Genomic DNA, 13736 nt, shown 5'->3' with positions numbered 1-13736 from the left:
GCCCCCCGCCCCCCCCCCCCCCCCCCCCCCCCCCGCCAAGACTATGTCTCTTTGCTTGTTAATAATTCTTCCGTCTGGGTTACCTAATGTACTGAATATTCTCGCCGTCATCGTCATCGTCATGATATCGCCTTGCAAAGCATCCCAAGGCTAGGTAGTATTGAAGTGGAAAGGACATGAAATTGGTATTGCCCGGTCTTATGTAAATATATCTGCCTCCTAAGGTATGGCAAGGTGATTTTTTTTGGTTAGAAACGAATCGTGGTGGCAGGGTGATACCGGTCGCTCATATTCGGCCAAAAATAGCCCCCAGCCTTGCAAGAAGAGCGTTAGGATGGGTTGGGGTCCACGTTAAGATGGAAAGAGATTGGGGCTTCCCGAGGGGGGGGCTTTTTCGTCGGCGCTTAATGCTGGCTATCATCATTGGTTGTTTGCCCTGGGGAGCTTTGCCTAACCCCTGTCTTAAGTAGTGCCGGCGCTGTTTATTGTCACCAGCCATATCCTTTTCGGGGGTTATGTTCAAGTATATCAGCGAGGGCTGCTGTGATCCCAGAGCTCCCCTACCGTCGATCAATATCATTGGCTACTTTTGAACAAATCACCTTCGTCCATACGTTGAACAAGCGACTCGCCCAAGTATCATCAACGATATCTTATTGGCTATGCCCGATCGGTTGACAAGGGACAGGCTTCGGCTGCACGTCGTGCACATTATTCTGCCCTTCTAACTGGACCGTTTGTCCCAAAATGGCGCCCGTTTCTTTCGACCCTTGATCTCTTGGGGCGGGGAGCCATCGATGGTATTGGCTAGGCAATGCAGGTGCTTCGAGCAGACACGGATGGCGTCGTAATTATTGCGCCCACCCGTCAGTAATAATGAGCACCTTCTGCCCTACCATCCTTCCCCGATCCTTTTCCTCATCGCTTCCATCACCGACGCCGATGTCCTAGCACTTTTAAACGGACACACGCATACTGCAGAGTAATATCTGGGGTGTCCTTTCGGTCGCGTATACTAGTAGACGGGGGCAACATTCACATTCGACCATCTTCGCAATCGGCTCCGCGGGAGAGTTTGGGAACCGCATTCTAAATTGCCGGCTGATCGCTGTGCGACAGGATTGATCATACACCGGTTCATCAGACCGCTTCTGTTGACGGGTCCGAAAGACGGGGGAAAAACAACAACGGCACTCCCTAACGCACAATGCTGTCCTCAATACTACTAGCTGTGGTCGCCTCGACCATAGCAACGGCTCATACAGTCATTACCTATCCCGGATGGCGGGGAGATAATCTCATCGAGAACGCCACATTTCCTTACGGCATGCAATGGACTTATCCATGTGAGTGAACCTATCTAGCTTGCCTTAGTTCTCTTGATATGTGCTGTTATCAATCCCGGTATGGATCAACTCGATCTAATGCATTTAATACAGGCGGTGGTATACCTTTAACGACGAATAGGTCGTACTGGCCAACCACGGGTGGTGCCGTTGCGTTTCAACCGGGCTGGTTTCAAGGTCATCAGACGGCATTCCTCTACATCAATCTCGGATTCGGCACGGACGGACCCGACCATGGGCCACTAAATATGTCGTTCCCCATGATCGCTCCTTTCCAACTTCTCGGTCCCTCGAAAGGTCCGTATCCTGGGACGGTTTGTCTGCCCCAGGTGCCCCTCCCCGCGAACATGAGCTTCAACGCCGGGGACAACGCGACTATACAAGTTGTCGAGATAGCGCAGCATGGGGCTGCTCTGTTTTCGGTAGGTTACGATGTCACTGACGGTTATGATGATTCAAAGACTAATCGTATTATACTAGTGTTCGGATATTACATTTGCTGAACCCGGAGACGAGAGGATCGCTAAAGTTAACGGGTCTAACTGTTTTAACAGTACAGACCTCGGATTTGCTGAGATATACACCGTTACGACGCAGGAGATGGGCTCGGCGGCGAACGTGAGTGCTAGCAGCGCCTCTGGTCTTTGGAACCACGGTCCTGCAACGTGGAGCTGGCTAGGCTACTTCCCGATATTCATGTGTGCTCTGGGGTTTTTACTGTAGGTTCTAGGGAGCGCGGAGATTTACGACAACGAAGGAAAATGAATAAGGCAGGTGATCCACTTTTCTTTTTGGATTGTAACACCTTGTATCTGTATATACCATGTGGCATTGAGGACTGGCGTATAAGGTGGGCGGTTGGGCATTTTTGGGTACTGGTGAGCGATTTTTCATGCTGACCGGGCCTTATAATTTTCGGGAGACAGGATTAAAACTTTTATCCCACTATACCATTTATCATCTCATGACGCAGATTTTATAGATCTTTACATCGTCTCAATGATCAATAGATACCCCTTTAAGTGAATCGGATTCTTACAAGGACCCCGCTCTTATTCCTTAAGTGCATCTGGTTGCGTAGATGGAATTGAGACATGAAAAGGGGAAGGGTATGGATAATTGATACGTGCTACATACCTTAACCGTCGCGACGCCGCATATCATAGGTATAATTCAAACCTGGCGGTTAGGAACGTGTTTTAGCTTACACTGGGAACGAGACACGCCAGAGCAGCCGACTAGGCAGAAACCAGGAGAAAGTCCTGAAACTGCAATTTATCAACCCTGGGTGAGTCGTTTGATACTGGTGTTTCTTCAAGGGCTGTACTAGATTTAAATGCATCTAAAACAGTAAAAGGGGTTAGGTGTAATCGGTATAAGTACACCAAAGTTCGTATTCTTCTGAAGGGTTATCAAGATGTATTAAGGTAGTTCTTGAAGTTTTCTAGAATAGTCTTATAACACACCTTATATATGTGGTGAGAACTCATGTAATTGAACGAACTATCATAATCCTGTAACTTAGACGGAACTTAGAGGCCGTCTATATTACTGCAGCTAATTCCTCTTAAAATTTCACATGGTATGAGCCTGTCTATTGGAGTAATTCTGATGGCGCCGAATGCAATAAAACCATACCCATTCCTCAAGGGATTATTGCTGCGAGATGCTCAACACCGGCTCCTGATAATGTAGAAGAGGATTGACATCAATGTAAACAACCAGTTGGGAAGATATTAAAAGGCTTGGCGAGGATGGCTATTCGCAAGGCGGACGTTCTGCCTAAGTTAATATTATTATCTTCGATTGCGGTTATCTTAGTAGCGATAGGCACTCATCGGCCAGCTCTTTCACACGCGGTTCTGAGATACGCTCTTTACTCGACGCTATGGGCGATGATAGGCTCTTCGCCTCAGGAGCAGTCTTACCAATCACGGTAATAAGGGTACCTGCAGCCACTAACGCTCGGAATATAACTTCTCCTTCCGTCTGCGTTTGAAGGATCCGAGCAAGCGCAGTTAGCAGGCGGACCTGAACGTTAGCCGAGATGCTTCCCGGTTCTCTCGATGCGAGAACGGCGAGATTCACAATGGTCGTCGTCAAGGCGATTAATAGGTTACGGTTGTACGGGCCGATCGCAGGTTGGCCACCGATACCTAATACCCGGTCGACGAATGATGCAATTTGGAGGCTTTCCGAATGTTGTGCGAGCAATCTTCGCCCTTCGGTTGATTTGAAAAGATTGGCAATCGTTCGGGCCGCCATCATAGCACAGTTTTCGTTAGGTTGTGCGCCAGGCGGGATGCCTTCGAGCGCGGCGGAGATGGCTATCTGTACCGGACTGCCAAGGTTGACCGATCTGAACTTGGCTACGGCGGACGATGTTGCGGTGCATCTGAAAAGGTCGAGAGGGGCCAGCCTATCCGAGTAGTCCCATTGCGTACACATCATTACGACCAAGCCAATAGAGGCGCTATCTACCACTGGTTGGTTCGCTTCCAGTCTCTGCCTTAACCCAAATAATACTTCCTGCGCTGGTGGATTTAGAGAATGGTCTTTGCGCCCCGCGGCTTCGAGAGAAGAGCTGACACTGAGAATCTTCTTAAATATGGCTAAATGATTAGATGGTTAGAGCTAAGCCCCATAGCAAATGTCGCAAGATTTATTAGGTTACTTACGTTCGTATTTTGCAGCCGTGATATCGAGATACTCGCGCTGCGGTAGAGATCGGGCCCTAGAAGAGCTAGGGTCATCACCCGGCCGATACCGCGACTCCGTCCCGTGTGGATCTGCTCCCCCTGAACCCCCAGAGTCTTGTCCAATTGTAGCCCCTTGCGTGTTTGTGATGATGAACTGCGCGACCTGATCTAAGAAGTTTTGCGACAGCTCATTGTCGTCAATAAAGTTCTGGGCTCGCGTGTAGGGATTTTCGGATAGATTGTATGGTAGTTTTAGGGAAGGCTGACCCTCTTCGATGGCGACGTCGAAGACGTAGTCATAAGACTGGCCGTTATACTCAACCTTGCGCCCACTGCTGCCTACTGCGTCGACCACGGTACCGATATTGACCCACTGCTGTTGGCTCATCGACCATTGGTGAGCCGTCACGGAACCATTTTCCTCTCTTATCATCTGCACTTGTCCTTCCTTGGTACCTGATTTGTTCTTTAGAAATTCGGGCCCTGGAAGCTTCTCCTTGTTTATCCCACCGACTTGCTGCTGTGGTATCGACGAACTCTTGACGGATTCGTTAAAGTGCGCGAGAGTGTCAGGGCTGGCTAGGCGCTCTGGGTCACGGGAAAACACACGGATGACGCCGTCGCTGGCACCCGTCACGATGTCTCCATCTACCGAACACACCGACACAGTCCAGACCGAGATGGCAGGATGAGTAATGGTCTGGACACACTCTGTACCCCTCCATATGCGGACCGTTCGATCTTCTCCCGAACTGACTAGCTCGCCAGAGGGCAGCGTGTCGAGGGAATATATGAAGCTTTCATGGCCATGGAGCTCTCCAACCTTCTGGCCACTCAGCTTCCACAGGCGGATTACCCCATCGTTGCTGGCACTAGCAAAATCGGCGCCGCTCGGATGGCCGCTGGGAACTCGACATAGAGCTCGGATGACGTCAGAGGTGTAGATAGTGGATCGAGGCTCGACCTGGCCGGCTACAACAGTCCTGAGGTCGTAGATGCGAATGTTCTTGTCAGCAGAAGCCGTCACGACGGTAGTGTCGTCTAGGGGAAGGACATCCCAAACAGCCTCCTCGTGTCCAGCCAGGATAGCTTCCGTCTCCCATTTATTCACACTCCATATTCTCGCAGTCTTATCCCAACTGCCCGACACGATATACCGACCACCGGGAACAACGGCTAAGGCACAAACGTTCCGAGCGTGGCCGATAAGGAGACGTTCAGCGTTATCCGAGGCCGTCGAGGTGGCCCTTCTGACATCAATGATAGTATCGGTGCCGGCGGACACGACCAAACCGTCGGGGTGGTCGGACGAGGGAGGTAAATAGGTTAAGCTATTGTAGAACTCTGATCCTTGGGTGGTTATGGAGGGTTCGAACGCAGGAGGCGACGTACCGGTGCGTTTCCACGCACGCACGGTACAGTCCCTGGCGGCGGAGAAAATAAGTTCGGGGGAGGGGAAGCAGACATGTCGAACCTAGAGTAATCGTATTCATTGGTTAGAAGACTACGACAGATTTGAAAATTTTTTTTGGAGGGAGCGCATACATCAGCATCATGACCGACAAGCTGCGCGGACAGCTTGAAGTCGGCCATAGCGTAACCAGGCTGTTTCCGTCGATACTTCGGGTTCAGTTGTGTATTCTAATATTCGGGATGTTGTTAAGGGAGACTAATTTGGGAGGTGGGCAGCGTGGGAGTCAAACACGAATGACGAAGTTGGGGAGAAATGGTGAAGTTGGAGAGATTATCTAATGCGATAGGGCGATTTCTACTAAGAGCTACGCCTTGTCGCAAGTCACATCAGTGCAGTTGCAAGCTGAAGCTGCTGGGCTTGAGAGCATGAGGCAAGTGGGGTAGGTACCTAATTGATAGGTACCCCGTATCTCTGCCCCACCTTATGTAATCTTTACACTATACTAGGTTACATGTAGCTCATGATCCATGTACCCAGGTACCTCTGCCGAACCTCCAGGGCTGTCAGGGCTGTCTCAAATGAGGCTCGTCAATTGAATTTCTACCTATCCCAAATCTCCAACAGCCTTGACGACTGATTTTTTTCCCTTCTCTTTCATACCTTTGCGCTCAACACTTCTTTTCCCCCTGTCGCTCATTATCGATTGGGATCTTACACTTCGATTGTCTTGTTCTTTGGACTCTCATTTTCCTGCTCTTCTGTTTACTTTGGAGACAGTTGGAGGGCTCAAAGGCATCCAAAACCCGACTTGCGCCGATCCAAATACCACATGCTCCTGTCCTTTTATTAATGAATGCGATTCTACTTCTGTCACCCTTTTGCGATATCAATCTTACGACCCGTCACGACTAGTCACGAGCATCTTCTTCTCTATCCTCTATCGTTCTCCATCTATTTTGCAGCAATTATAATCCATCCCCGACAGGCATTTTCACACCTTTTACGGTGTGCCCGTCTTTACTCCCTGAACGGTGCTCCGATTCTTGTTCGAAGCTCACGCCAGACTCGAGTTGGGATCTCTGCTACAGGATAACCTGTTCTGACATTCTCATCCAATCTACCCAGGGATTTGGCCTCTGGCTTGGCTTCTCAACTCTAAAGATTCCTCTTAACAAATCTATCTCATATCGTTCTGTTCTAGCAATGGCCACCCCGGAGGCGCCGCGACAATACGTCCCTCTGACTTGCCATGGGCATTCCCGTCCTGTTCCGCACATCAGTTTCTCACCTTTAGAGAAGGATGATGTTTACTACCTGATCTCGGCTTGTAAAGGTGCGTACTCGGGCCACTCGCTCCGTACAACTCGTGTCAGTCCATGCCTAACGCGTTACAGACGGTAACCCTATGCTTCGTGACGGCCAGACCGGTGACTGGATTGGTACATTCATAGGCCATAAAGGTGCCGTCTGGCAAGCCAGGCTTAGTCCTGATGCCGCAACTGCTGCAACTGCTTCCGCAGACTTCACTGCGTAAGTTCTACCGTTCTAATTTTGACGTGACGCGACGTCAGCAAGTCTCCTTTGCCCTTTGCTAACCCCCCTGAACAGAAAAATTTGGGATACACATACCGGCGAACTCCTGTATACTCTTCAACACGACCATATCGTACGAGCCGTTGCCTACCCACCCGACAATTCCGACCTCGTTGCCACCGGCGGGATGGAAAAGAAGCTGCGCATTTTCGACTTGACAGAGATGAAGCCCAGGTCTGCGCCCGAGGCCGGTGCGAATGGAAACAATCCCGAGCCTGCTATCGTACCGTCCACCATTCAAGCCTCCTCGGCTTTCGAGATAGGGGCTGGTATCCACACCGCCTCTATCAAATTCATAGTTTGGACTAGAGATCCGAATATCCTCATCACCGCTTCTGACAACACACTCCGCTGGTTTGACTTGCCTACTAGGAGCGTGGTGAAGCAGGAAGTCTTGGACGGAGAAATTGGTTCCTGCGAGTTTTGCGCCCTGGCTCCAGAATTTACGTCCAAGACGGACATCGGCGAGGGGTTACCAGTCCTCGCGGTAGCTGCTGGGAAATCTATTTATTTCTGGGGAGGCTTTCGCGCCATGGACGAGCTGAAGCGCACCAAGATGAATTATAAGGTAGCCAGCGTCGCTCTGGACCCTAAGGGAAGGAAGATCGTCGTCGGCGAAGATATTCCGGCAACGTGGGCAAGAGTCTACAGATGGGACGACGACACAGAGATAGGTTCGTGCTAATTTCGGGTCTAATTCTCCACGTTGTACTAACGGCTTCGGACAGACATCCACAAGGGCCACCACGGACCTGTGTGGTCGGTGGCCTTCTCTCCGGACGGCAAGCTCTACGCCACCGGCTCGGAAGACGGAACAATCAAGATGTGGAAGAACTGCGAAGGGTTCTACGGGCTCTGGCGCGGAGGTGCAGGCGGGGGGCCGGAGAGAAACGCCGAGTAGGGTGGCGCGCTTCGTGGAAGACCTTCAACCGCCTCGAGCCGAGATAGCCCGGATGCTTCGACGAACTCTACCAAGGTGTCGCTATAGGAAGCCACGCATACTCCTATCCCGACTAAAATGAGCACCCGAGCAATTTTAGCACAACGCCTTCTAAACCTTGCCGCCTCGTGAGCAGAATTCGAGAGAGGAGCATATTAGACCATTTTGGGTCACAAGTAGACAAGTAACTTGAGATGATGTTTGCTGGTCATCTTATAGTCATTAGGTAGACGTGTGAGAATACCATTGGGACAGGGTATTATCGTACTATCTTGCTTGGAACTGGGGAGCATATGTGGCAGTAAGCCCAGAGTAGACAACAAAGATATGGTCGTAATGCAACATTGCCTTCGTTGTTAGTTTTTGCAGCTGGCGAACTACATGGTGACTGGTCTCGGTTGAACACTGGCGTAGTAGATATTGCAAAGCACGAAAGGAAGAAGGGACTCGGAGCAGCACGGCTTTTTCTCTTGTAATTAATACAACAACTGTAATCGATCGACCGACAGTAATATCCAAAGGGTCTATATCTCGTTAGTAGTTATATTCAATGCCTAGGTACCTACTACCATAACGAGGTGACCTTAAGACGTAAAAGCCGTTACCTATGATGCGTGATAGCCCGGCTACCAAATCATTTGTGATGTGTACCTGTACGCAGGTCGGCACTGTGAGAATGTTATGTTTTCTTGTTTCTTGTAATATTCAAACATTGTGCACATTTTAGCATATGGGACCTGATTGACATTTGAGTATGGTGATAAAAGTCAATATCTGGCTAAGGAAAATTTGATGTCGCTTTAATTTACTAAGGTCCTTATGTTACTATAACTATACCTAACTATGAGTGTTTGACCACCACTATTCAGTCGTAGAGGACTCGCCCAACTACAGTGGATTAGACATCCTTTCCATACCTACAGCATGGGTACCTAAGTATCCGCTGAGGAGATCTAAGAAACCAACGACAAGTGTTTAACCTAGACTGTTGCACATCGTACATACTATTTGAAGCTGTTACTTTCCTACCATACCCATTTTCTTTCCATAGGTAGCTACAGCCCTAATAGACGTAAACGTTATCATCGTTATTATCTTTCCATAGCCATGCGGCTGGCGTAAAATAAAGTCATGTAGCAAAGGAATTATAAATAATCACGGTATTATTCAAGGTAATGGCTTCGGTATTGGTGTGACGGCGCCCTTCACTCCCGTCCTAGGTTGTGCCTCCAAGTTCGATCATGCCTCAAGCTTCTCAGTAAGAACTCTCACTCGCGAAGGGCCATCCTCTTCCATTTATAAGTTCGCATAACTATGAGGCAAAGGGGCACAAGTTATATTAAGCTATAACAGCGTTCTATCTTGTTCCCCCACCCACGAAATAAGAGCCATAGCAGTTTCGGCAGCACCGTCGACATCAACGATGAAAATAGGGAAATGACGTCCCGGGATCTCTTCGAAGATTCGCTATTATGCGCTGCCGAAGGAATTGCCAGTCACAATTTCTCAATAAACCTGGAGATACAACCGGATTGCGAAGAACACGATACTGCGTTGATTCCACCCGACACCGAGGTTCGATATGATTAGGACCATCGTCATAAATAAGGAACAGCCGACAAATTAAACTAGTAGCGTATCTTTATAGGTAGCTATAGTCTCTCTTATATTAAAATAGACTGATAGTTAATTTAGCTATAAGGTAAACTTGATCCCTATGTCACTTACCCGAGTTACTATCCTAGATATAAAAATGTCCAGGGTTCTGATCGGGTTGGCGTCAAGTCTATCAATATTCAGTCGCTCTAATATCCACTCCATCATTGAGATAACTAGAAAACTATAAGAGTTGAATTCTAATCATGATCGCACAACGATCAGTCTTGAGCTTGTGGGGTTTATAATCGTTGCGGTATAGTTATTATTGCGCACTACAGAAAAGGACGATAGCCCGTCCGCTCATGTGCAACTATAATATACACCTCCTAGACAGACGTCAGCTTCTGGGAGTTCCATTATGGTAGTTGTAGAATAAAACTAACCTAGATCTTCCAACCAATTTAACCAAAGAGACGTCCTTGCTAATACCACAACCTCGAATACTTTAAACGGAATTGACAAGATCCAGACACAAGATTCGAGGGGTTTCGGGGCGAGGTCCCATTAGAAACGCGATTCTTATCTTGGGAGCTGCGGTATATGCTAGGCCCTGTGCGTATTAAACCACTGGACAAAGCGGATGGCAAGGCAGTATTCATGTTCTAGTATGTTCCCCACGGTAGGCGCCGTGCTTGCTACCAACATAGAAGAATTGAGGGGTTGAGTGTAGGATGAAGGACAAGTTAATTGGCTAAAGCTAGCTAGTTTCTGGGAAAGGTGGTTGTTGAACGTGACAAAGTGAAACTGTATGCAGGGGGGGTTCCAGGTGTCTGACGCGGGGTGGTAACACGTTTTGATGATGTTTTAGAGCAGCATTTGTATGGCAATCTAGGTCCTTGGCAAGTATCCTTACCAAATATGATCCAATAGCGAGAGCACGGCTGATTGATCCTGGGCCTCGTGAATTAAAATGTTGGCGGCCGGGGTAGAGACCGGAGAGGACTGTGACCGAAGAAGATATTCAGCCGCATAATATTAAGGCGAGCTGCAAACTGAAGATTCATGAAGTAGAGGAGTTATCCGAAAATATGCCCCGGATCAAACGAAAAGCTTCATCGTCGATTTACGACTCACTTATTTGCGTAGTGCCACCGGCGGGCGCGAGGAGCTAGCCTTCGACACAAGAGGCGTACTTCGTTTCCGTCTTCTCCCGCATCTTGCCTATGGCCCGGACAAAAGCAACTCCCGCGCGGCGGGCAGCATTTGGCAATCGCCTCTCCGAGCTTACTACTATATTCAGTCCACCTTGCCCAGTGACGTGGCTGATAACTACTACGAAAGTCCCATCGCAATATCCGCCGTTCCCTACGACCGGACCTACCTCTTGTGACCCCCCGTCCTGGGCAGATAATATTGCACAGAAAGGATTCGGGTACTATTCGCCCGCTATCTGCCCAAGTGGATTTGTCGTAGGTTGCACCGCAAGCAATGATCGATCGGGAGAAGGCTTTCCCGCTATCACAGCTGGAGAAACAGCTATGTACTGCATTCCAAGGCAAGTCCGAATGACGTCGGGGATCCGAAATAGCTTGACTAATTTAGACGTGGGATTTCTAGCGGCTTTACTTGCACATCAGATATCACAGACTTCCGCGGGGGCGTTTGGGGCTTTATGCGTACAACATCAGCGAATGGTTCTCCGGCCACCGTGGGACCAGCACTCCAGATCCGCTGGCGGGAAGAAGACCTAAGCCACCTCGCTACGGATCCTTTAACTCGTGGTTTGGTTACAACCCCAACTGGTATTTTTACGCCGACGCCTGCCAGCTTCGCTTTGCCTGAAGCCACTACATCTACTTCAGAGACGCCGCCAGCTCAAGTATCATCGACGGCCCTGCAAAGAACGTCACTCACCCCGACGACGGAGATCGAAATCAGCGAATTGTCAATAACTTCTGAACCGACTCCAACCACAACTGGAAAGGAAGAATCGGCAAGTTTATCATCGTCTCCGCTCACAAGCAAGTCAATTACAACATCGTCTATCCAGCTTGGCGGCACGCCAGCCACGGATAACGGAGGCACTACGGATCGGAGCGGGGCCGATGGAAATGCTTCTGACAGCGCTACCTCGAGCATTAATATGGTAGCTATGACATTATCTGGAATTTTAATCGGTATTATACTAGGGTACTTCGCAACGATAATATTTCGTCGCTACCGCCGGTATCGAGCGGGTAAAATAGAGAGGTTCATCCCTTTTGACGTCGGTACTCTAGTAAGTCGAAGTTTTGCGAAACGGAAGAACGGATTGCCCTCGCAACAGACTACCATACGACCGCCTAGATATCCAGGTGCCGAGTTAGGTACAGACGGACCAGTGCCGGAACTAGGCTCTGGAAGCCCTCTCGGTACGAAAGACAACCCAGCAGAATTGGGTGTCGACAGTACGAGAAATAGCTGGGTGTCACGGGTATCACGAATATTTACTGTAAAACTAAGAAAGGAGGTATGGTCAGTTTGATAGCTTACCTCATTTTTGTGAGAAGCAATGTTCCGTAGCTCATTCGTTCGTAAAGAAAAGACGTCTGCGGGGCAGTCTCGGCTCCATCGACTCGTCATCTAAGATAGATCAACGAATAACATAACCTACCGTGATCTGGAGTTTAGAAGCAGTGTCATCACCACTTACTCAGGCCAATAATTGAATATAATCAAGGGACCGCGGTAAGAACTGATAGTGAAGCTAGATGATAATACCGATTTATCAATTTTAAAAAGGGCATTATAGATATTTTCAACATGATAAAAGGCAGGTTGAAAGGTTTTAAGGATAGTTGATAACCCACGAATATCCTTCGACGACAGTATTTATTAGGTACTATATACACATGTCGCTTGCCTACATCTCGAACTAAAGAACCTTACCATTAACCACACTGAATGCATCCTCTCCCAAGCCAATCTCTGACAACATGTAGCGATCGCTCAGAGTATGAAACGCTACATAACCTAGGATGTGGTTGTTCAAAGCCTGCTCATACGGCTCTCGCCCCTTAACTACAACTCGCATACGCTTGACGGCATTTTGTGTCTGCCCAATTACCTCTCCTAGTACCGTTCGGGGATCGTTTCCTTCGTAATAAGCTCTGTAGTTGATGTAGTTGTCCTTTTCTTTTGCTTTCTCTTCTTTATAGAACCTGGCACGTCGCTATTAGTAGGATCCCCGTGGGAAAGTCCTTTTGTACTCACGACAACACATCATTGGCAAGGCAGAAATAAGCAGACATGTCCGGAATCGCTTCTAGGAAACATGATATATCAGGATACACGGCCTTGGGAAATGTAAAGTACGCATAGGCATCCGCAAGGCCGGACTTGCTACGCATGTACCAGGCCAAACTCTGACCCCCTTTAGTTCGTACTAGGCGTCGGAGTTCGGAACGCGCCTCTAAGACGCACGCGTTGTGAAGGTCAAGGGATGCGGCGACGATAAAGTTGGCTACCATAGGGTCCCAGTAATCAAAAGCCGACTGAATTATACCTGCCCAAGCTTCGAGAAAAACCGTCGGTTGAGGCTTTCCGCTAGCGAAGCGTTCGTGAAAGGGCTCGAAATCTTCCAAAGACCGACATGCTACATCGTCAATGACAACGGCAAGCCAGGTATAGATACCGACATATACTTATAAGAAGATACCCAGTGACAATACAATCGCATAATTCCCCCCTACTTTTAAGCACTTAAAGGAGTGTGACCCCTCAGGATGAGGAATACCAGTGTTGATTGCGTGTTGATGTAGAGCTGACCAATATGTTCCATCGCTGATCACTGGTGCCGTTGTGTACCCGATGTTTGAGATGAAAGACGTGATTAACGGACGAAGGTATGCCTCTGCTCCCAGCCTATCTTCAGTATCTTGTCCCTCTTCGCTTGATGACATGGCTGATTTGTAGAGTTACCTAGGCCTCAAAATTCATAAAAATAAACCGATGCTAACGGGGCAGCGATAACTCGTTGCTCTCGTAAGGGTAAATTGTATGGCAATAGCTTGAGGACACGTCGAATCTGGAAGCTATATTAGGTTATAAGTCGATTTATATACGTAGATCACGTGTTGCTACTGCTGGAAACCTTCAACTTAAAT

General features: G+C 48.7%; 5 protein-coding genes across 5 annotated transcripts; 3 read left to right on the top strand and 2 right to left on the bottom strand.

Annotated features, from left to right (window-relative positions):
- Positions 1-517: 517 nt before the first annotated feature.
- Positions 518-2795, top strand: F4813DRAFT_355574 (uncharacterized protein). Its single transcript, XM_049242892.1, has 3 exons — positions 518-1346; positions 1440-1768; positions 1827-2795. The coding sequence occupies exons 1-3, from the start codon at positions 1208-1210 to the stop codon at positions 2067-2069; spliced, it is 711 nt and encodes a 236-aa protein (XP_049100525.1). The 5' UTR covers positions 518-1207; the 3' UTR covers positions 2070-2795.
- On the bottom strand, positions 2796-6064 carry F4813DRAFT_355571 (PFU-domain-containing protein). Its single transcript, XM_049242891.1, has 3 exons — positions 5591-6064; positions 4025-5519; positions 2796-3958 (listed from the first exon to the last, which is right to left on the bottom strand). The coding sequence occupies exons 1-3, from the start codon at positions 5636-5638 to the stop codon at positions 3159-3161; spliced, it is 2343 nt and encodes a 780-aa protein (XP_049100524.1). The 5' UTR covers positions 5639-6064; the 3' UTR covers positions 2796-3158.
- On the top strand, positions 6065-8559 carry F4813DRAFT_355569 (WD40 repeat-like protein). Its single transcript, XM_049242890.1, has 4 exons — positions 6065-6792; positions 6854-6989; positions 7068-7726; positions 7781-8559. The coding sequence occupies exons 1-4, from the start codon at positions 6663-6665 to the stop codon at positions 7951-7953; spliced, it is 1098 nt and encodes a 365-aa protein (XP_049100523.1). The 5' UTR covers positions 6065-6662; the 3' UTR covers positions 7954-8559.
- Positions 8560-10449: 1890 nt separating this feature from the next.
- Positions 10450-12371, top strand: F4813DRAFT_355564 (uncharacterized protein). Its single transcript, XM_049242889.1, has 2 exons — positions 10450-11146; positions 11209-12371. Exons 1-2 carry the CDS (start codon positions 10815-10817, stop codon positions 12113-12115), a joined length of 1239 nt encoding a protein of 412 aa, XP_049100522.1. The 5' UTR covers positions 10450-10814; the 3' UTR covers positions 12116-12371.
- A 77-nt stretch (positions 12372-12448) lies between these two features.
- Positions 12449-13532, bottom strand: F4813DRAFT_395500 (terpenoid synthase; the record flags this gene model as incomplete). Its single annotated transcript, XM_049247704.1, has 3 exons — positions 12449-12791; positions 12844-13273; positions 13367-13532. 3 exons carry the CDS (start codon positions 13530-13532, stop codon positions 12506-12508), a joined length of 882 nt encoding a protein of 293 aa, XP_049100521.1. The 3' UTR covers positions 12449-12505.
- Positions 13533-13736: the final 204 nt, after the last annotated feature.

The sequence above is a fragment of the Daldinia decipiens genome (assembly GCF_022478715.1).
Source record: "Daldinia decipiens strain CBS 113046 unplaced genomic scaffold F4813scaffold_12, whole genome shotgun sequence".
Classification (NCBI taxonomy): Eukaryota; Fungi; Ascomycota; class Sordariomycetes; order Xylariales; family Hypoxylaceae; genus Daldinia; species Daldinia decipiens.
This window is presented reverse-complemented; position numbering and strand designations above follow the sequence as displayed.